At 39.6% G+C, this 21,666-nt stretch overlaps 1 protein-coding gene across 2 annotated transcripts in view; it reads left to right on the forward strand.

Moving 5' to 3' along the window:
• The window catches only part of cntnap2a (contactin associated protein 2a), a 409,058-nt gene that overhangs the window by 330,560 nt on the left and 56,832 nt on the right, over positions 1–21,666 (forward strand). For both annotated transcript variants that reach the window (XM_086306026.1, XM_086306027.1), the window contains exons 16-17: positions 5,394–5,550; positions 9,428–9,555. In XM_086306026.1, coding sequence (XP_086162152.1) covers positions 5,394–5,550; positions 9,428–9,555 — 285 coding nt within the window. The remainder of the gene's footprint in view (positions 1–5,393; positions 5,551–9,427; positions 9,556–21,666) is intronic.

Raw genomic sequence — 21,666 nt, forward strand, 5'->3', positions numbered from 1 at the left:
ACATTGTAGCCACAGCTGCCCTGGGGCGCACTGCATTAGCTTGCAGCTTTTTCTCCTTCACAACTCTGATGAATTTATCTTCAGACACACTTCTTGTAAGCGTGTCTGGATGCAGTCCTTTGCATGTTTTGGTTTCTGTCACTTCTGCAGTGAACCTCTGTGACACCTACAACATAACAAGGGGCCTTGTGGTCATCTCTTGGCATTTATTATGAGATGGCAGATACTATGTTCTTTGGGGGTTTTTTTTTCTTTTTTTCTGTCTCTCTCGCTCTTTTTCTTTTTCTTTGTACATTCCCTTACATCCATTCTAATAGTTTTAGTAAACTCCCTTCAGGAATTTGCTGACATCTGATTAATGCTATGATTATTATTCCTTATATTGAGGCTATGGCTATTATTCTTTCACTGAACCATTCAAAAATTGCAGAGAGAAAAAAGCAGACAGACATCCATAGGAGGAAGAATAGATGGTAGTAAACAGGCCAATTACAATACTTGCTGACTGTGTCAAAATTACTTGTACGTACATTTCTAGGAAATTGTATTTCAGGTTACCACTCGGGGGTTGAGAAAGGTTTGCAGTCACAACCAGGGTCCTTCATTTAATAGGTGATTAAATCTAAGAGGCAAGTTAATATATATTACGGTCGAGTGAGTTAATATTTTGTGTGCTGGAGGGTGGTGTTGCTTCTGGTGACAGCATGGAGATAAATGCTCAGTAACAAGAAAATAATGACATCCCACGGCGCACTTGTACCTTCAACACATCCCTTTTCGTGAGCTCAGTGAGTGTGATTGTTTACACCTGAGTTTGCTGAGTGTCTCAGCAAGCTGCTGCTTGATTGTCATACTGTATTTTTACTTTTTACTGATTATTGCACTTTAGAGAGCCTGGTGAGAAACAACATTCCATTGCAGCCTGTGTATATCTGAAAAACCATGGGTGGGAAACTCCAGGCCTGAAGGACCGTGTCCTGCAGGTTTTAAATATAACACCCTGGGTCAACACACCTGAATCAAATGATTAGTTCATTACCAGGCCTCTGGAGAACTTCAAGAGATGTTGAGGAGGTAATGTAGCAATTTGAATCAGGTGTGTTGGCTCAAGGACACATCTAAAACCTGCAGGACACCGCCCCACCACCCCTGTTGTAGAGCTTTATGAAGAAGTATTCAGATTTTATGGCAAAATCACATCTAAGAACTTTTTTATTCAAGTGTATATTTTGATTGGTACTGATACTGCAGAAACTGGAATTTTGTAACATTATTTTTAATTTCATGTCAAAATTTAAGAACTCTTACAAATATTATGTGAGATATAAGTGCTGGAACAAAAAACATTTTTACTATAATCCCCGGACTCCCTTACATTATGCTCGCTAAATAATGTTTTATGGAAGTTTGTTGCAAAACGTATTAAGGTAAATTAGTTTAGTCTTTTTCCCAGGTTGCATATAAATACCAGGCTGTTTAGTCCAGGCAAAACTGGTCAGTTTGCAGTATTTTGATAATGTTTAAAATGATGTACCATGCTGAACTGGTTACACCTAGGGTACTGTTACTAGGTTACATCAAGGGCAGCAGACATCAGCTCATATATAAGATGATGATGCAGATTAGTTTCAGTCACTGAGTCCTACCTTTTCTGCTAGCTTTATAGTGAGTAGGGGTTGGAAATCAGCTATGCTGTTTGGGTAGCATCTGCTTATATCTTACTGAATTCAGCTGGCTAAATCCATAAAGAGCAGTGAATATCAGAAGAGGAGCACAGATCACCTGATCAGAATCTCTATGCAAAGAAAACTAAAACAGATTATTATGTGCCTTATTTATAAGTAATTCTGCACCATGAATACGTCATAGGTCATCATTCTTTTATTACTCTCTTTAAAAAAAAAAATGGAAGTACAATGAACAGCAATTTACTACAAAACAACACATCTCTGTAAGTTCATGTTCTGCCACTTCGACAGGAGTTTGTGAACATACTCCTACTCGCTTACAGTCACTTTTATCTCATTTGTGGATGAAGCATTTTTGTCATCGACTTCAGTGAAATATAACCTCAAGTTCCCTGCTCTGTGTGTGTGTGTGTGTGTGTGTGTGTGTGTGTGTGTGTGTGTGTGTGTGACCTCAGCAGAATAGCGAGTCAGAAAAGAAAAATCACTATTCTGAACCAAGCTTTAAATGCAGCACCCACAGCACAGCCATACTGTGCATAATCATAATTACTGGCTAACCTTCCATTATCAGCACAACAACGGTAATTTTTAAGTCCTTACTTACAGTAATAAATTAGCAGTCAGTACATGTGTGTATTTATGTGTGTTTGGTGTTTATAGAGCCCAAGCCTACATTAGGCATAGGCCCAAGATGCTTTTTCTCCTGTGATGTCTTTTTTGTGCTGTAGAAAGAGGATTGTGAGCACATTGTTATTGAATACAGGCAGTTCCTTTGTTCATGCAGTCATAAGTTTTTCCTAATGCTTAACTACTTTTACTCTGCAGTTATACAAGAGCTAGAAGGAACATCGCTTTAATTATGTGTTTAAAGTAGTCTGCCCAAGGTTTTATGGGGCCTTAGAATTTTGATTTGCGTCCCTATCGCCCACCACTCACCTCAGCACCACCAGTATTAACTATAGATTGTCCATGGTTTATTGTTTATGCATTGTACAAGAAATACAATCATTATCATGGCGTGTGTGTGCTGAAAAGAGATCAAATAAACCAGCAGAGAGTGCATTTACAAAACAAGTTATCTATTTTAATTGGTTTTGAAATGTGGTAATGTGCAAAGGGACACAAAAATCACGCAGTTTTATAAAGACCCAGATTTATTTTCTTATAATGTAAGAACAGAAAATATTTTATAAATTAAATCTAAACTTAAATAAGACATAATTGAAATACAAAATATTCATTAAGAAGATTCTATTTGATTTTTGTTTTTATTTACAGAGAACAATTGGCCTAAGATTTAAAAAAAAAAACCTACCTGCCCTGTCATATTAGAAGCTAATGTGTCTGTCAACAGCAAAACTCCCTCACAGGTTTGTACATGCTGACCTGGGGGAAATGATGCTTTGTCAAAAAGTCACACATCAGCTGAAGAAGCACTTTGTGAAGCATCATGAGCTGATGTTATTGCCGGCGTTGTTGTGTTCTAAAATATATCCACTGGGGAAATATTGCTGGGGAATCAGTTGATGAATGAGGATGAGCTTGTAGCAAATTCAGATATCTCAGAGAAATAATATGTAAAACAACAACGCTGAAAGCGGGTCTAATTAAATAAAACAACTACCTAATTGAGGTGTAACAAAGTCGGAATATAACCACAAAGACCCAAAAATGATTATGTGCGTTATGTACGGCTGTTATCAGAGTCAAGTCTATAAATAGTAGGTCTGTTTCATAATGAGACAAAGTTGCTGGGACATGTTCAGGATCCAGCGATTGAGCCTAGACCCTTAGTTCAGAAAATCGTGGTTACATTTCATTACAGAAAAAGTAATTCGATAGTTATTTTACACAGAAGAAAATCTTTAACACAAATGAATGTGTGTTAGGTTTATGCCTTGGCTGCCCTAAAATAATAGCACTGATAATTACCAAAATACATTTTTTATTTGTGTGTGTGTGTTGGTTCATCCACTAGTGTATGCAAGCTCTTTAACTGAAATTGTGTTTTTAGTGTTAAAATATAATTATTGTTGTTATCCACAAAATTTCAAATTAACAGTTTTATGAAAAAAGCTTAGAAAATAATAAGGTACAATATTATTGTTTCATTAAGATGCCAAATTACAGTTACTTGCATTTCTAAAAAGAAAAGTTGAAGAACCTGAAGAAAAGTAGTGGATGAACATTAGGCTTTATCAGTTTCTGACTGCTCAAATTTAGGTATAAAAATGTGAATTCAGTTTTTTATTGGCCTGATAAATAACAGTACAACTTTTAGTATGAAACAGGTTTTAGACAATTAAAAATATATATTTGTGTTTTCTTGTTTTTATGACACTATACCTTCTTTTTGGTTTCAAATTTCAAGTTACTGATACTGTGAACAAAAACAACAACAACAAAAAGTCTGTGTTTGAAAGCAGTACTTGATACTAGTACTGGGTTGTTGGCTAGATGGGTGCCATCTGTGATAACCACTGACTTAAATGTGAGACTATGAGGTCTAACTTTGACTTAAATTCAAACTTGGCCTCTCTATTGTATAAAAATACGACAATACACACACACACACACACACACACACACACACACACACACACACACACACACACACACGTGAATTGAGAGGATTGTGAAGTCTCTTGAGGAGGCACTGTTAATCCTGTTGACAATGGCTTGTCTGAACAGTAGCTTGAAGAGAGATGAGGCTAATTCTCTTTATGAAGGCAGTAACCCCACAGGTCACCAAAGCCAAACACGTAACCATTTAGACACACAATAGAAACACGTCTGTTTCTTCTTCCTGGAGTTTAGCCCCTAGTCCCACCCAAAAAAAAAAAATGTAATAATACAGTATATCACACCTCTCAATGCAATTGTGCTGCATCAAAAGTCTGCTTCAATTCCCTTCTGTAAAAAATGGGGCTCGGGAGATTTCATTGTCTCTAAAGAAATTTGACAAAATGATATTGACAATGCGGCTTATTTTCCCGGAATAAAGAGGGAAACGTAATATTGTTTCATTCTCTCTTGCTGTTATTGTAATATATTGCCAGCCACCGAAATATTTACACCTATCTCTCTGCCTAGTTACTGTCCCATGCCAGAATACATTATCCGTGGAAAAGAAAACAATATTACATTTCTTATTGAAAAGCAGCGATCCTTCACCTTTTATCCACTCATTAAAAATCACACATACACGAACCCACACACACGAACGGGCACATACAAACACAGAGAGGTGTTTGTGTGTCCGCAGATGTGGTTTTGAAGTACCGACACTCACTCCAACAATTACACGCAGTGGTTTGTGCATAGAAAAGATAAATGTATGCAACGGCACTGAAGCTGTTTTAATAGATCTGTAAAAGCACAGGTGTGATGTGTTTCTAAGTGTGCCTTCCGGTCTCAAAGGCATTTACCATCCAGCTGCATAAAACATGTTGAGCAAATGAGTTATATTCACCGTGCAGCTGCCAATTGTCACTATAATTCACATGGACGCAAAAAAAGAGCCTCAAACAGTTAAAATTTTGAACAATCAATCATCTGTAACTCTAGCAGCACAACTTTATCGCCTTTAGAAAAAGATGTTTTCAACTGTTTTGTGCACTTCTCTGTGAGGGTCACATTGACATGTTCTCCATTTCGGAAATAACCTATAGGCTTGTTTTCTGGATGTTTGTCTTCTATCCCCAGACGGGACACCCTACACGTGGTGGGTTGGCAGAGGGAACGAGAAACACTTCTACTGGGGTGGATCGGGGCCTGGCATCCAGAAATGTGCCTGTGGCATCGACAGGAACTGCACCGACCCCAAGTACGACTGCAACTGTGATGCTGATGTCAAACAATGGTGAGTCAGACTTTAAAGTTCACTGTTTCAGTTTCACAATTAGAGAGCCATTTCTCAGTAGTTTTCAAGCTACTAAGTAGCTCTTTTTTTGTATTACATGAATACTACATGCATCATGGGAAAGCCTTTTTCATGCATTATGCATTAGCTTTTATCCATCAAGCTTCTTGGAGACCATCTTGTGCAGCTAAAGTCTTCATTTTTACCCACTGCAAACTACTTAAATCTTTCTAATAACCAGGATACTACTTTTATGATAATAAGCTGAATGCATGTGTCGTAGAGTGGAAAGCTAACGCTACAGTTACTAATGAGTGGAGAATTCAGTGGTGACTTTTTTTTGCCAACCTAGATAAAAATGATTCTGTCACTTGTTATCACTAGGCTTTAGCTATAAAAACAAGGAAGTTTCACAAGGTTATGTACATACATACCACGCTCACTGGCACTTCAGTAAGGAAGAGGAGTGTTTGTTATTCCATTAACTCACCCACAGATTTTCTCGCCAGGGCAGATGAATTCCTCAGACATACCTCAGACATTTAACTGCTTCTAAAATAATTGCGGTTTATATGAAATTGTAAAGGTCAGTTTGTCTATTAACTGCTTGTTATGTTTAATAAGTGCATGTTTGGTAGTAGAGAAGTTCATTTTGGTAGACATTAACAAGGCTTCCTACAAACAATCTCTTACCTGACAGACCGTCGATTCTTTTTATTTTTCTTACCGCATAAGCTGAACCCAAAAATGAAAAACCCACGGATTATTTACATTTTTATTTATATATTACATTTTTGATAGCACTAAATTCGTCACTTATGCTAATGTAGCGATTGCATTAAGCTGACAGTGCAGAATCCGCCTTAACTGGACAGTGTGGCGATGTGTCAAACTTCAAAGGCTGAAGTGACTGAATGATGAATGCATTCATCATTCAGTCACTATCAGTGATGTGTTTATTTAAGAGGGGTGCTTACATCCAGAACCAACAGTTTGCATTTTAAAGCTCTTTTAGCCAGCTGATGGATATTCTCATTAAAAGCTGTTGCATCGCTGTTTGTGAGTGTGCCTCCTCTTTGAGAGTAATTACTGAGCATTAGCAAGAAGAAGAGATTTAATTTGCTTTCATGTCTCCCTCCTCATCTCGAAAACTGATGAGATTACAAATAAATTTTACAGTGCCTTGTTCTCTCTGTTAATATTGTACGCATCAGTGTCTTATTGTTTGTCTAAGTTAGCTTTGAAATTTTACCAACTGTTTGCACTCATTACCCATACTTTTGGCAGCACATAGAAATGTGCAAGTGTCTATCCACACATGCTTACTCAGATGCACACGTCCCTGCACACTGTCTTTAATTAGAGTTCTCATTAGAGTTCCAGACTGCATTGGTCAGCACAGAAATGAAATTAAAATATGGTATCAAAGACAGACGGAACACATGAAAACATAATCCCTGCAGCCACTTCTGTTTGCTGGCGAGGAAGCATTACAAAAAAAACCCTCTAATATTGTACAGGAAGTCTACAGTGTTGTCTGACATGTAGGTGTGCACATTTTCACATCAATAAACACGCAAGGGCATAAGCAGAGTCTTAGAGGAAAAAAAGCAAACAGCTCAGAAGCCTGAAGAAGAGAAAGGCTGGGTTGGCTGGGTTGCAGTTTGCAAAAACACTCAGAAAAAACTGAACAGCCTTCCATGAAGGAAAGATTATCCTCTATCAAAGCAATTGAAAGAGAATATGTGGTGAAAACAGCAAAACCTAAGGGGCATTAAGGGCATTAATGGAACTAGGGCACTTGAATTTGTTGATAATTTTACTATAGCAACAGGGTGAATACAGATACAGACATGCTCAGTTTCAGCAACTTAGTCCTGAGGTGACATGACCTTATTGTGACTGAGCAGACTGGCTAAAGACAAGAAGAAAGAGCTGAAGGTGTCTGCAGACGTTCCTCAAAGAGGATCACCTGACTAGATCTAAAGACATCTATCGATGTCTAAAGGGTGAATCTTGAAATTGATCTGTGTTAAACACGGCACACCTGTGCAGTTGTTACTACACTGATGTAAACCTACTCAAATTAAAAGTGAGACTTGATTCATTAGAGGTAATTGGATCAGACCTTGAATGGTGTTTAACCTGCTAGCTATCTAACACAGAGCCTGTGTGATGTCTCATTGCACCGACGTGAAAATAGAGCAGGTAATTCTCTGGTGAATTCACACTGTGTGAGTGAACTCCTTGTATGCAGCCTCCCTTACGCTCCCTTGTCTAAACCACATAACATGTACTGAGGTGTGAACATATCTGAAAGTGACTATTTCATGTGTGCTACATGTAAAAAAGACCAAAGTGACAGTATTGATACTGTTTGGAAGTTTACTAATAGGCTCAGTTAAAAGTATCCTTTAAGTAGTAACCAGTACTACAGCTGGTACAGCATCTAACAGCATAAACAAAAGAAAATCTTCATGCCTGTGGATAACACCTCCCCCAACTATAGACTTACAAATGCCCACTCATGTTGTCCTACCCACACAGCAGACAGGTCTGGCCTGGATCTGGTGTCAAGCCGACCACTGCTGGCTGACTTCTGGCATGGTAAGTGGTATGTCATCCAGATATGGGCCAGGTCTGGAGTAGATGGCACTGTTTATGTGATGGCATGCCACATCTGGCCCGATTGTGGTTTGGTTTATGTGGCCCAGGCTCATAGAAAATAGGTCTTCCCCATATCCGGCATCAAGCTGGTACTTCTGACTGACTGGTGTCATGGCAGAGTGTATGTCAACCAAATGTGGGCCAGGTCTGGCAATGATGACACTATTTATGTTCCTATTTTCCTGTTAGATAGAAGACCCAAATGCCATGTTGCAATACTATACTGCTATGGTAGTCAACATTTCTTATCCAGGTTTGTGAGTGTACACTTTATCCAAAACCTAATGACGGTTTACTCACGTTTGCCAGTGGGTGGTGGTAGCTCAGGAGGTAGAGCAGATCACCTACTGATCGGAAAGTTAGTGGTTCAACCCCTGGCTCCTCCAGTCTGCATGTCAAGAGTAAGAATGTGGTTAGGAAGCACTCTGTTTAGAGAAAGTGTGTGATTCAGTGAATGTGGCATGCTGTACTCAAGAGCACTTTGAGTAATCTGGGAGAGTAGAAAAGCGCTATATAAGAATCAGTCCATTCACTGTCCGAAAAGTTTCATCATGTTACTTTCGCACTATTATGTTCTGGCACATGTTGTTATTACATGACTTGATTAAGGTACATATTAGGCTGACATCTGGGGCCAGAGCTGAAACTGTTCTGGGCCAGCACAGGACCACCAGTATGTCCGCAACTGGCCTTGTGCTGGCCCATGTGTGGGCAACCTCTGGCAAACCAGGTCTGGGCCACCAAAGGGCCATCATTCTTTGTGGTTCTTTGGGCCATTGTGTGGGCCACATCTGGGCCATACCAATTTTGCCATGTGGATACATGTATGAATACTCCTATGTATATAAACAACTGCAATACCTTTGTGAGATTATTATGTACTTTATACAATTTACCCTATCTGATGTTTTTCTGAATCGATTTCTTTTTATATTTAGCTTTCCCTTCTTCATTTCATACTCAAAATCACTTACCTGAGATGTGTCATCTCAACGTTAAGGAATTTTTTATGGAAAATCATATTGACACATTTGTGAATAGTGTCTGGCAGATATTTCCGCAGTTATTTCATTGTTTGTTTGTTTTTATTGTGCTCTTAATAAACTCTAAATTGAACTGAATAGAAAAATGTTTCTTTCACAGCAAAAGATATAGTAAGGTGAAAAGACCATAATTCCTTAACCTAATTCTTTCCCAAATCATCCTATAGGAGAGAAGATTCTGGTCTCCTGGTCTATCAAGAACATCTGCCAGTCAGCCAGGTCGTGGTGGGCGACACCAACAGGTCAGGCTCTGAGGCCAAGCTAACTGTTGGACCACTTCGTTGTCAAGGAGACAGTAAGTGTTGTGTCATTTAAAATACAATTAATGTACTTTGGTGTGGAGCACGTGGATGGCGCCAAAACAGCTGGCTTTACTCATGTGAGTGACAGACAGCTGGAAAACGATTCCAACATCACGAATGAGTATTTACTTGGTCCAAAAATCAAAGTCATAACTGCTGACATAAAAGTGGTTGAATGGACTGTGTGCGAGGCACTGGGGGGCTTCAAGGTGTTGAAAGTTCAGTTAATGAGTACAGATAAGCAGATACACCGAAAATTAATTGGAAATAAGTAAATAATTTTTTCTCCCCATAAACTACATTTATAGGGGTAAAAAAAGAAAATTCATTTTCCAAATAATTGATAAAGGAAATAATTATTACAGCTCTTATCCAACATATGGCAGCCAACAAGTGGTGTTAGTCAACTTTTTATTTAGTTTAATATTTGTTACTGATTTATATTGAAGAAGGCTGCGCTATTATATTCAGAAAACAGCGTGATTAAGTTTTTAGCAGCAATGTAGGTAATTTCAGGCTAATCCACAGTATTTTGGAACAGACAGCAGGGCTCCGTAGAGAGGCACAGAGGTGTACTCTGATTAAAGAGAAACTAAAAGGTCAATAGAGTATCCAGGAGCTAAATCACACGGTGTGAGTCATCTGTATGGTTGTAAAATGAACTTTAAATTCAAGAGGAGCCTACACAGGATGGGGAAAGCAGGCGTGAGCTTTTTGGATTCACCGCAGGGTTAAAATGGGCCTTTGAGTGAAGCACAAGGACGGCTGTTGCAGCAGACTAAATGAAAAAGAAATATGAGCAATAATGACCATCTCCAGGTCGACTGCGGAAAGGAAGGGATTTTATTTTCTCAAAAATTCACAGCTGGTTGCTGAAGAATGGCTGCATAACATTTGTGAAGGGCTCACGAAAGGTTGAATCAATTCCTCTTTTGACACTGTATGTAACTTCTGAAGAGTTTGTGTGCTTGTTTCTTTATTTGATGTTAAGCAGTATGACATTTTTAGATAGACAGTTAATGGTACTCCAGCAGAACTTACACTGGAATAGATACATATTCAAATTATAGAGATCCCATTGTGCTTACAACAAATGCCACCAGGCTGTACATGATATTAGCAGATGAAGATTGTCTAATGAAAGATACAGATTGCACTGTTATGTCAGGTGAACCGTAATAGAAACGTCAACACAGGGATAAAGCGGGTAGTGCCGATATTGCCTGGTGAATGGAACGAAACAACCCAAAACAAATAAGATCGCTTGTCCTTGTCTTTTCCGCTGAATCGGCCTGAAACCAGATTGAAACATTTAAATTCAAACAAGTATGAATGAATTAGCTTTCAAAGAATTGCATTTTCCTGTAGCAACTGGTGAAGTGGCAGGTGATTGACACAATTTGGAGCAACATTTTTAAGGTATGCCCTGTGGCCTACAGCCTTTCTCAATCCCGCCTTTGTTGTGGCAATTTCTGTAATAGGTGGAAATGACTCATAAAAAGCCAGCCAGTGGCAGCCGCCGTCATCACTGTTGATGTATTCACTTACGTTATGAAAGAGAGGAAAAGTGAAAGGTTTGTGTAGTAGTAGCGAGCAAAGTGCCAGGAAACTTAGATTGATAGCTGGCTACCTTTATACAATCACGGTTAAATTACTACCTGAATTGGCTTTTTTAAGTGGCAGGTGCAATGTGTGCAATTCACTGGAGCTGCAGTTCAGCACAACAGCTATATTTGTTTAAGGCTGATAGGACCTGAAAGAAACTCGAGGGGTCAGTAATGGGTTTATGCAGTCACCTAAAAGCAAGCAAAAAAAAAAAGTGACAGTGTGGTGCAGTCACACAGTATATAGGGAGCTTTATTTAACCATAACAAATTAAACGAATGGTAACTCACACAAACATCAAAAATCAGTATGACAGGAAGGGCACTTTGTTCATCACTATCTTTGGCTTCCTCATGTGGAAGAAATATTTGCCATTTCTTCATCCTGAACCCCAGTGGAAATTAAGCATTATCAGTGTGTCTTTGACTGTACAATACATCCATTGTCAGTCAAACTTTTGCAAAGTACCAAACCCTTTTTTGACTGTTTGCTGCTGATGGTTTGAATAAGGTCTTAATTAAAAACTATCTTCAGAGAGAGCAAGAGAAAACACTTCATGCATAGCAGAGTACAATTGAGCACATTGTCATTCTGGGTTTGCACTTGAGTCTGAAAATAGCACATTGCTTATTCTCGCAGTGTGCAAATCATTCACAGAACCTGTTGTTTTATCTTGATTGTCTTTCTATTTTGGAATCTTTCTTTATCTGCCTCTGCATATGTGTGTTTTTGTGCGTGAACGCACTCGCATTTTGTGCTAATGTCTATGTGTGTGGTGAGATAAATGCATCTGAACTCCGTTCAAAGCTTTTTCATCTAAGCACTCATCCTTTTATTCCCTTCAGTCAACTCCCGGTAGTTTAGGTTGTTGCTCAGGTAAACATCAGGTGTCAGATCTAGCAGAACACTCACACCTACACACAAACACACAAACTGAGAGGCACTTTAATCCTTGCTGTTTCTCTTCCTGTCTGTGCTTCTAATCAGTGTTGGCGCACTGCTCTCATTGGGACTTTGGGTCAGTTGGAAGATACACACATATTGTGCAGAACTATGATATTGACCACTTCCCGTTTCATGCAACCTGGGCCAGTTCACTTTGTCCGCATCTTACCTGCGATATGTGACTCCTGTAGTGTGTACCGAGTTTCTGTCAGATCAGCACGGATCAACTGCGCGGTATAGCTGTGATGCAGCTGTTTACTCTGTAAATTCAGAGGTTCTGTAACACAGTGGGCTTCAAGATAAACTTAGAAAAGTTAAATGGATAATGGAAATGGTATTCTAATGGTGTAAGCTTTCACTACATTAAGGCTTAGCTGTCATTATGAGAGGATATTCAGTGGCTTTAGCCACCATGATCCCTGCGAGCCAGCAGGCTCTTCTTGTCAGCTTGTTGAGATCTGCCACTGCCTTATTTCACAAATGGTGTGACCGGTTTGTGATACTGGCCTAAATAAAATGCTAAATAAATTTGATTCAAACCATCATACTGTAATATGATACTAAATTTTTTTTGCATTATTCACATTTTTGGGGGCTATGTACCTTTGTTCTGAGATTCCCCCAGGCTTCCATGTGCATAGCTGTGTGTTAGGCATCAAGACCCAAACACAAGTAGAGCACTTGACTTTGATAAGGCTGGGTACTTCATGAAAGGAAAAGTGGTTCCAAAGCAGCTTGCAAGAGCAGCAGCACCTGTTGACAGGTTAAAGCAACTTTAAAAGTATATCCTACAATCTGTCACATGTGTACCACTAAAACAGTTTGGTGGCCCCATGTACAACCTTTTTGGATGAACCCAAGGAGTAATTTTGTTTGCTTAATATGGCCCAGGTCTGTATTGTGACCTGAACATGAAGCAGAAAACTGTAAAAAGCAAGCGCATCTTTTTATCTTTAACGCAGAACAAATGAACCAATATACGAGTTTAAAAGCAACCTTAATTTCATTCCACTTTTCTAAATGTATTATCCACTGAGCAATTCAAAACAGAATGAACTCCTCAATTATGTCTGTGAAGGTTCTCAGTCATCCAGGTAATCGTAGTCAAAGGAGCTTGCAAAGAAAAGCGTCTGGACTTCTTTAAGTTGCTTGAAGACGTTTCGCCTCTCATCCGAGAAGCTTCTTCAGTTCTAAGGTCAAATGGTGGGGAGTCCCAGATTTAAACCTAGTGGGAGTAACCCCCCACAGAGGGACAAAAGGACCCCCTGATGATCCTCTAATCGCCTGAGCCAAGATGTGAAAATGGGTGTGGGTCCCAATCAGCCAGGGTTTCGGGTGAGCTCATTGTGAAACCTGGCCCCACCTTATCATGCTACATAGGGAATGACAATGGCAGACACAACAACATTGTCATCCCCTATGTAGCCGATGTATCAGAAAAATTCAGGAGAGTTTTCTCCAAGCACGACATCCCAGTGTATTTCAGACCCAGCAACACGCTCAGACAAAAACTGGTTCACCCGAAAGACAAAACTCCAAAACACAAACTTAACAATGTGGTGTATGCTGTACAGTGCAGCGAGGAATGCCCAGACCTCTACATTGGAGAGACCAAACAGCCACTTCACAAGCGCATGGCACAACATAGAAGAGCCACCTCCACAGGACAAGACTCAGCAGTCCATCTGCATCTTAAAGATAAAGGACACTCTTTCCAGGATGCCAATGTTCACATTTTGGACAGAGAGGACAGATGGTTTGAAAGAGTGAAAGAAGCCATCTATGTCCACTGTGAGCGACCATCTTTGAACAGAGGCGGTGGTTTACGACACCAACTGTCTGCCATCTATAATCCAGTTTTGAGTTCCCTCCCCAGACGCCTTAACACCCACTCACATCCTGGGCCATCTGATCTCAGGAATTCGCATGATAAGGTGGGGCCAGGTTTCACAATGAACTCACCCGAAACCCTGGCTGATTGGGACCCACACCCAGTTTCACACCTTGGCTCAGGCGATTAGAGGATCATCAGGGGGTCCTTTTGTCCCTCTGTGGGGGGAAACTCCCACTAGGTTTAAATCTGGGACTCTCCACCATTTGACCTTAGAACTGAAGAAGACTCTCGGATGAGAGGTGAAACCTTTTCAAGCAACTTAAAGAAGTCCAGACGCTTTTCTTTGCAATCTCCTCCTCAATTATGTTATATCTGAGAGATTGCTTCTGTCACTTCCAACTTCCCCTTTTTTTTTTTCTGTCGCCTAAGGAAAAATACATTAACATACTAAGAAAGGAAACTAATATTGGTATCTGTGCTGTAATGTAACAAAGCACCAAAGTGGTTTTGGGGCAAATAATATCCTTTAGAGAGGAAAAGTAAAAATGGATTTAATCTATAGTGCAAGACGGCATAATCATTGCACTAATAATTCTTCATAAACTCTCTATTGACTGCTCATTTTTCAAACTAAAGGAAATAAAAGAATGGAGCTATGCTATCTCAGCGGGCTGTGCTTTAGAGATAGTGCTGGATTTAAAACTACAAAGGAATTTAGCCAAGTATACCACAGATATCAAGTATGCCACAGTTAAACATCACACACTGGATATTTCGCTGTCATTTTTATCTCTAACAGCCCGTCCTCCGGCAGACAGGAAGTGGCCTGGTTCTGTCGAGGGTGCAGAACATGACAGAACACCTGCCCTTCTTTCTCCCTGGTGTCACACCCATTATGGTCCCTTCATCAACAACCCGGTGCCAGTCACTAATGTCCCTTCATCGCCGAGCTGCCAACATACAAACAAACCATGATTTAATGACCCATGACATCACATCTGTTTGTGTGTGGGGGTCTGAAAGTGTGGCAAACACAATTAATAAAGATGGATTCTTCTGTCACTTGGACGGCGCAGTATTTCTTTGTCTTCCTTGTTATCACCGCATGTGTCTTTGTGGGCGCAAGACAAAGTGAGACATCTTCTTTTATATTGAGTGACCAAATTAACAACCTTTACAATGAAGATGACTTTGAGGTATGTTTGCCATAGTGCCGGCCAAGACACTGGAACATGGAGCATACATTATACATTGGCCCATTAAGGCATATTAAATGTATATTAAAAATTTCACACGTGAATAGGTCCCGCGCATATGATTGATGCTTCTCATACTGTGCATGGAGCTATGTCTCAGTAAGAGCAATGATGATTGGCTGCCATATAATGGGTTTTCATAGGCAAATGACTAATGTCTTGAGCAGTCAGGAAAAGTTTTAGCAAGGAGGTACTTGTGTGTCTGTGTGGAAGCACAAAGACACACTTTTGTGTGTGCGTTTGTTTCTTCTCTTTTTTTTTGTGGTACGCACAGGAGCAAGTTAGAGTGGACTTTGTCTCTCTCTCTCTCTCTCTCTCTGCTTGTGTGTGTGTGTTAGCTCTGGCATTAATGAAGCCCATTTCCACGGCTAGTTTAATGGCAGCCTATACAGTCACAGGGAGACAGAGAGAAATTAGTTCCATTTATTGATGTTAAAAGGGTTTGGACATTTTAATAGATGGAAATTAAAATAAAAGATAGCAAGTGAAGCACAGCAGCATATGTATTCTGCTGTTATGATCTCACGCACCTGCTGTGAGACACGCTTGGCCTCATGACTGACCACAAATGAAAGCTTACACACACACACACACACACACACTATTATAGTTCAAAATTAATTAAGGGCTTCGTCACCATTCTTCACTGTTCGTGTGCCAAGGCATCGGTAACTGAGGCCAATCAACGTTTGAAACTGAGTGAAATATCTGTTCATGTGTTTCCATCAGGCAGACAATTTTGAGTGCCAAAGCAGGGTGCACTTTTTAAATTTTTAATAAAATTTACAGCCATTAAAAACCATTTCACAGCCCAGTATATTGAGAAAAAGTGAAGGGGCCTAACTGCTTTCTCAGTTCATTGCAAATAACATTATTCGTCCCAGTCAGCACTTTGAACTTTGTTTTATTCAGATTGTATGATTTTATATACGCCTCCCCATTCCAGGCTCCAAAGCATTCTCATTCTGCCTCTCCTTGTCCATAACTTAAGCTCAACAGAAAAATGTTATTGAAGGTTCATACACAACTTATGGACTTAATGTCTACACTTTACTGCTGGGATATTCTGTACTTTCATTCCCCGTTATTACTTTGGCAGCAAACCCCTGTATATCAATGCACAGTAAAATTTTATGTAAAGTTTGTTGCTGTCTTGATCAAATAAATGATAACCTTAAACATCCCGTGATTTCATACAAATATTGGCAGAAATTCAGAAATTTCTCCACACTTTCTGCAGGATACCAGTTTAACCTTTGCTTTTATATAGAAATATAACCAGAATGTAACAAGTTGGAAACCTGCTGAGATGCAAAGAGACACTGACTCAATCAGATTGCAACATGCTGGGAATTTGTCGGCATTTCTAAATTAGTGATTATTTGCAAACCTTCACCAATATGTCTGAGACCGATTACTCAGTGTTAGTCGAACCACAGGGTTTGAAGACAGGTTGCCTCCTGCCAATCATCAGGAGGTCGAGGGTGTCGCGCACTAAATTTCAATGCAATCACCAATTTTCCTATTTGCAAGGAGGCTGCCATCTTAGTTATCCTCAAGTGTGACGGAGCTTTTGGCAAGAATGTTATCTGTTCTCTGGTCTCTCATTAAAAGATGAGGTAAACCTGAAGAAGCCTAGGAGGCATTAAAGAATTACAGCTTTTTGTCCAGCTTTGTCGACTCTTGCACCCAAAGCACTGCCATTAGAATTCTTTTTGTATTTCTGGTTTTAGCAAATTTACAAACAACATTGGAATGATGATTTATGGACGTTATTTGGAAGAAAACAAAGAATGAAATTATTCTTTTTTCAACCTCCCTCCAGACTGCTTCGCCATTTATATACCTCTGAGCACTGAAAGTTTATGCTGAAAATGTATGACAAAAAACTTAATTACAGAGTGAGACTGACAAAGGCTTTGCAGGTCTCAAATGACAGACACAAACTAATTACCTGAAGATTCAAATGCTACATTTAGCATGAATATACAGCACATAGACCATAAAATTGCGTGCCACAGACGGCTCAATTATACAAATGAGATGAAATACAGGTCTCAGTGGAAATGGGAGAGAAAAAAATGAGCGATGAAGAGATATATGCTTGGTGTGCCACTCTTTAACATTCTGCAGAGCTGTATATAGGTTCAAGTGTTTTAAACATTAATATCTTAGACGTGCCCTTAGGGACAACTCAGAAGTGTGACCTTCGAAGATAGGTGGCTTTGCTTTCCTTGTTAAATGAGCCTATTCTTAGTCCTTTAATGAAAAATCTCTCAACAGCTTTACCTGAAGTATATGTCGCAATAAGTAGCAAGTGGAAAAGTTAAATTAGATGGCAAACTATGAGTTTGCTCTGAGAACTTGAGGAATAGGTGCTTGTACCCTGAAATACGGTGGCCCTGAGGGGCCAAACGGACTGCATCTTAAAACAAGGGGAAAAAACACAGAAATAGGAAAAAAAAGAGATTTCAAAAAGCACAAGGGAAGTGTTTCTGGGGAGACAATAACCCGACGGACCAGTTGCAGGAACCCAAAACATGCTAGTTGTGTTTTATCATGATTCATATAATACTGATGACGAATTTTTAGGCTCATTGTTAGGCTAACACACTTACCTCTCATCTTTTCTTTCCTCACAAAACCGATAGAGCCTCCACTTCTTTTAAGTGTCTCCCAGCGCAATTGTTAGCATATTTTGGTTCCTGCAGCTGGTCTGTCAGGTTATTGTCTCCCCAGAAACACTATCCTTGTGCTTTTGGAACTCTCTTTTTTCCTATTTCAGTTGTCGTTTTTCCTATTTCCATAGTGTTTTGTGTGCTTTTGCATCGTTTTTCTTATTGCTGGTGTTTTCTTAAATGGCAGTCTGTTTGGCCTCTCAGGGCCACCGTACTGAAATCCTAAATGTTACGAATTTACAGTGGAAAAGCATCACCGTGTTCACGCATACAGCAGGACACGTGTGAGGCCCAGCTGTTACTGCAGCGGTGCGCTGTCATCTGTGTTGTCTGCTTTGCCCTCCAGCAGTGAGTGTACATTATTTGTATTTCTAATGAGTATGTACATGTACTGCATTTTATATGCGTGATTGTGTGTGTGTGCCTGAAAGTGTACGCGTTAATGACCTGAGACGGGGCAGTCAGTCATCCTTACCATCTGTTGGTATTGGCATATAACCCATCTGGTCAAGCACAGACAGATGAATCATCTAGTTGGCTTCCAGACCCAAACTTCACCTTATGCTGCATCTCATATCAAGTCAGCATCTACAGCTCAGTGAACTTTGATTTTTTTTTTTTACGGTTCTCCGTGCGGGCTAACGTAGAGGTCAACTGCTGCTTTTATCTATTTCAGATAAAGACTTCATATAGATCAAAGTGCACAACATGAACGTACTAAATGGGAAACCGTTTCATTAGATGCAAACAGAAAATGTTGAGCAACAGTTTAGCCTACAGACAGATCTCAGTTCCTCTTTAATACGAATATAAGTCAAGAAGACACACACTTTGGTGCCGATCTGGCTCAGTGCGCTGAGCAGGTGACCACATGTCATACGGCTGAGAGCGGCCGGCCCAGGTTCGAGTCCAACCTGCATGTCTTCCCCCGCTTTCCTGTCTTTTCCTCAGTGTGTCTATATCAAATAGAGCAAAAAAGAAGATGTGTTGTTAGTTTAAATGTCACAAGCTACACACACACTAATCCAAAACCAGAATCAGTGGTTTGTGCTCCTCTCACACTATGGAAAACAGTGGTTGGAGGCGTTGGCATGACCAAAACTGCAAAACTTGCAGCCCTGTTGATTTTGAAATGGTTGCTTCAAAGATGGAGACCGGGTGTGCAACCGTGCACAGTCAGCTGCCAACCTCCAGGTGACTTGTTTTGTCAAAAGAGCAAAAATACTGCTATCAGTTTTCCATTGTTACCAATTGAAAAGGGTCAATTTGGCGATTATATGAGACCTGATTGTGATAATACAGTGATTAACTGTTATCGCAAAAATCATAGATCTTTTGCTGTCTGTTTGAAATCTGTAGCCGTCTACACAGAAATTCATATTCACTACTTACAGTCAGTCCAGCCAGAATTGAGATTTGAAACAGAATTTTTCATTCTGCTTCTCCCTGTCCATAAATTAGGCTGAGCAGCAAACTAGACTCACACCCAACTTTTGTCTCCAAAACTTTGTCTCAAGCACTAGCCCTTCTATGAAGAATAAAACTCTGTCTTTCTGTCTTTAATTAAATTATGGTACAGCTTACATAATATTGTACAGAACATCATTGCCTAGATAGACACAGCTACTACAGGATGGTGAATTAACTCCAAAATAGTTCTTGTGGACCCCGATTGTACAGAGACAGGTTGACTCCCACCAGGTGACCTGCACAACCGCCTTATGATTGAAACTGGTCAAGCAGAGATTGGGGGTATGGCACACTCAACCTCTGGGACCTGTTAGTCACCAAAACTACTTGTAATTGGTTGAATTGAGTAGAATCTCCACCATCTGCCTCAAACACAACATTTTTACCAACAAAGATTTTTACATCACCTGATTACATAACTGACCGTCAGTGAATGTGTCAATTATTTTATAACTCAGAGCATAAAAGTTACAAAGCCAGACATCAGATTGAATCGTGTTGTGTAGTACATCACAAATTTTTATCTAAATTAAAGTTTTTATAATTCTGTATTTCTCACATGTAAAATGAATTATAAAAACTTCTTTTTTTAATTTGATGGTTATGGCTTAAAGCTCAATCTCAGTATTTTATTTTCACTTTGTGTATGACAGTTAAAGAAGTGTAACTACAATCATGGGGAACACTGCAGATCTCTCCTGACAACCTTCAAAACACAGGGTTTTTGCTCAAAACACTGGCTGTTCACAGAGTGCTGTGTCAAAGTTGCACAAGCAACAGGAATGAATGCAGCCTTGAGAGGATTGAGATGGGTTCTGGAGTCTGGGAGAAGAGTAAGGAGGCATAAAATCTAGTGTGTTTGAGGTCCAGCATGAAGGTTCCATGATGATCCGGGATGCCATGTCATCTGCTGCTGTTGGTGCCGGGTGATTTGTTCTGTTTTTTGTGAGTCCAAAGTCAATGCAACATCAACCAGGAGAGCACTTCCTGCTTCCATCTGCTGACAAACTTAGCTTAGCACCTGCTCACAGAGCCAAAACTGCTGCCAAATGGTTTGCTAACCGTATCATTACTGCGCTTGAATGGCCAGCCAACTCGCCTGACCTGAAAAATACAGAGAAACTGTGGGTGATTCACAAGAGGCGAACTAGAAATACCCGAGTATGATGAGCTGAAGACCACTACTAAACAACCTGGGCTTCAACAACACCTCTGCACTACCACAAAGTGGTCACTTCCATGCCACATCTTGTTAAAGTAACCCCAACCAAGAATTTAGTATAAAAAATAAAACATAACCAGACAAGAAGTTAGAAAAATCTGTACTGCAAATCCTTTTCTTGTAGTTGATCTTTCACTATCACATTTAAAACTAAGAGCTGTATATAAGCCAAAATCATCAAAATTTTATCTGTGATGATTATCTGAAAGTTTACCTGATTTTAATTAATTGACAAAAAAAATTCAAAGGCACTAGAACAGGAGTGTCAAATATAAGACCCGGACACAAAGGTTTTACTTTTAACTGTATTTTCAAACGTTTTACAGCTTTTACGAGTGATAATAACCTCTCCCATGTCCACTCATATTACACTAAATAATTAAGTTGTAAATTTCTGTATTTTATACATTTACTTGTTACGATGTAAGCCCAAAGAGTCATGCTGACAGATTTCTTTCATTTACAACAGCATGTATTTATTATGTACAAAAAGTGAGATGTACTGTGGAAATTGTGCTTCTTTTTCTTATATTAAGATATCTCATTGATTACATGTATAGTTAGAGGGGAGATTCACTAGTCCGGCCCACATAGGATCAAAGTGGGCTGTATGTTGCCCGTGATGTGAAATGAGTTTGACATCCCTGCACTGGAATATCCTTGATCAGTATGTGGCTGGTGGGCACAGAGGGGATGTGGATTTCTACAGGCTGCTAAAGATGATGGTTCTCATCTCATCATGGACATGCTGCTGTTTTTCACCAATATTTTACGTCCTATATGTAGTCCTCTTTTCTTGTTTTCATGGCGAGGTTTTTTTAATTGTGTTTTAATATTAGCCACACCAGAATGCGAGGTCACAAGCAAACACAGAAGGGAGAAGGCCAGTGGCTACAAATTAACTTAAAGTATATCTGAGATAATCTTGACTAAGACCCACAATACACCAGACAGTATGACCAAGGGCATCTAGGAAAAGAAGAGAGAACACGATGAGAATTTCTTCTTTGGTATTACCTTGAGTGCCAATTAAACAGAAAAAAAAAAAAACTCTTGTCAAGAAAACCTCTTCAGATTTCATTTGAAAATAGCCT

The sequence above is a fragment of the Aulonocara sp. 'chitande type north' Nkhata Bay genome, linkage group LG9, assembly GCF_057382095.1.
Source record: "Aulonocara sp. 'chitande type north' Nkhata Bay isolate Kocher_YH1m ecotype deep benthic linkage group LG9, A_spYH_male_GT1.1, whole genome shotgun sequence".
Taxonomy (NCBI): Eukaryota; Metazoa; Chordata; class Actinopteri; order Cichliformes; family Cichlidae; genus Aulonocara; species Aulonocara sp. 'chitande type north' Nkhata Bay.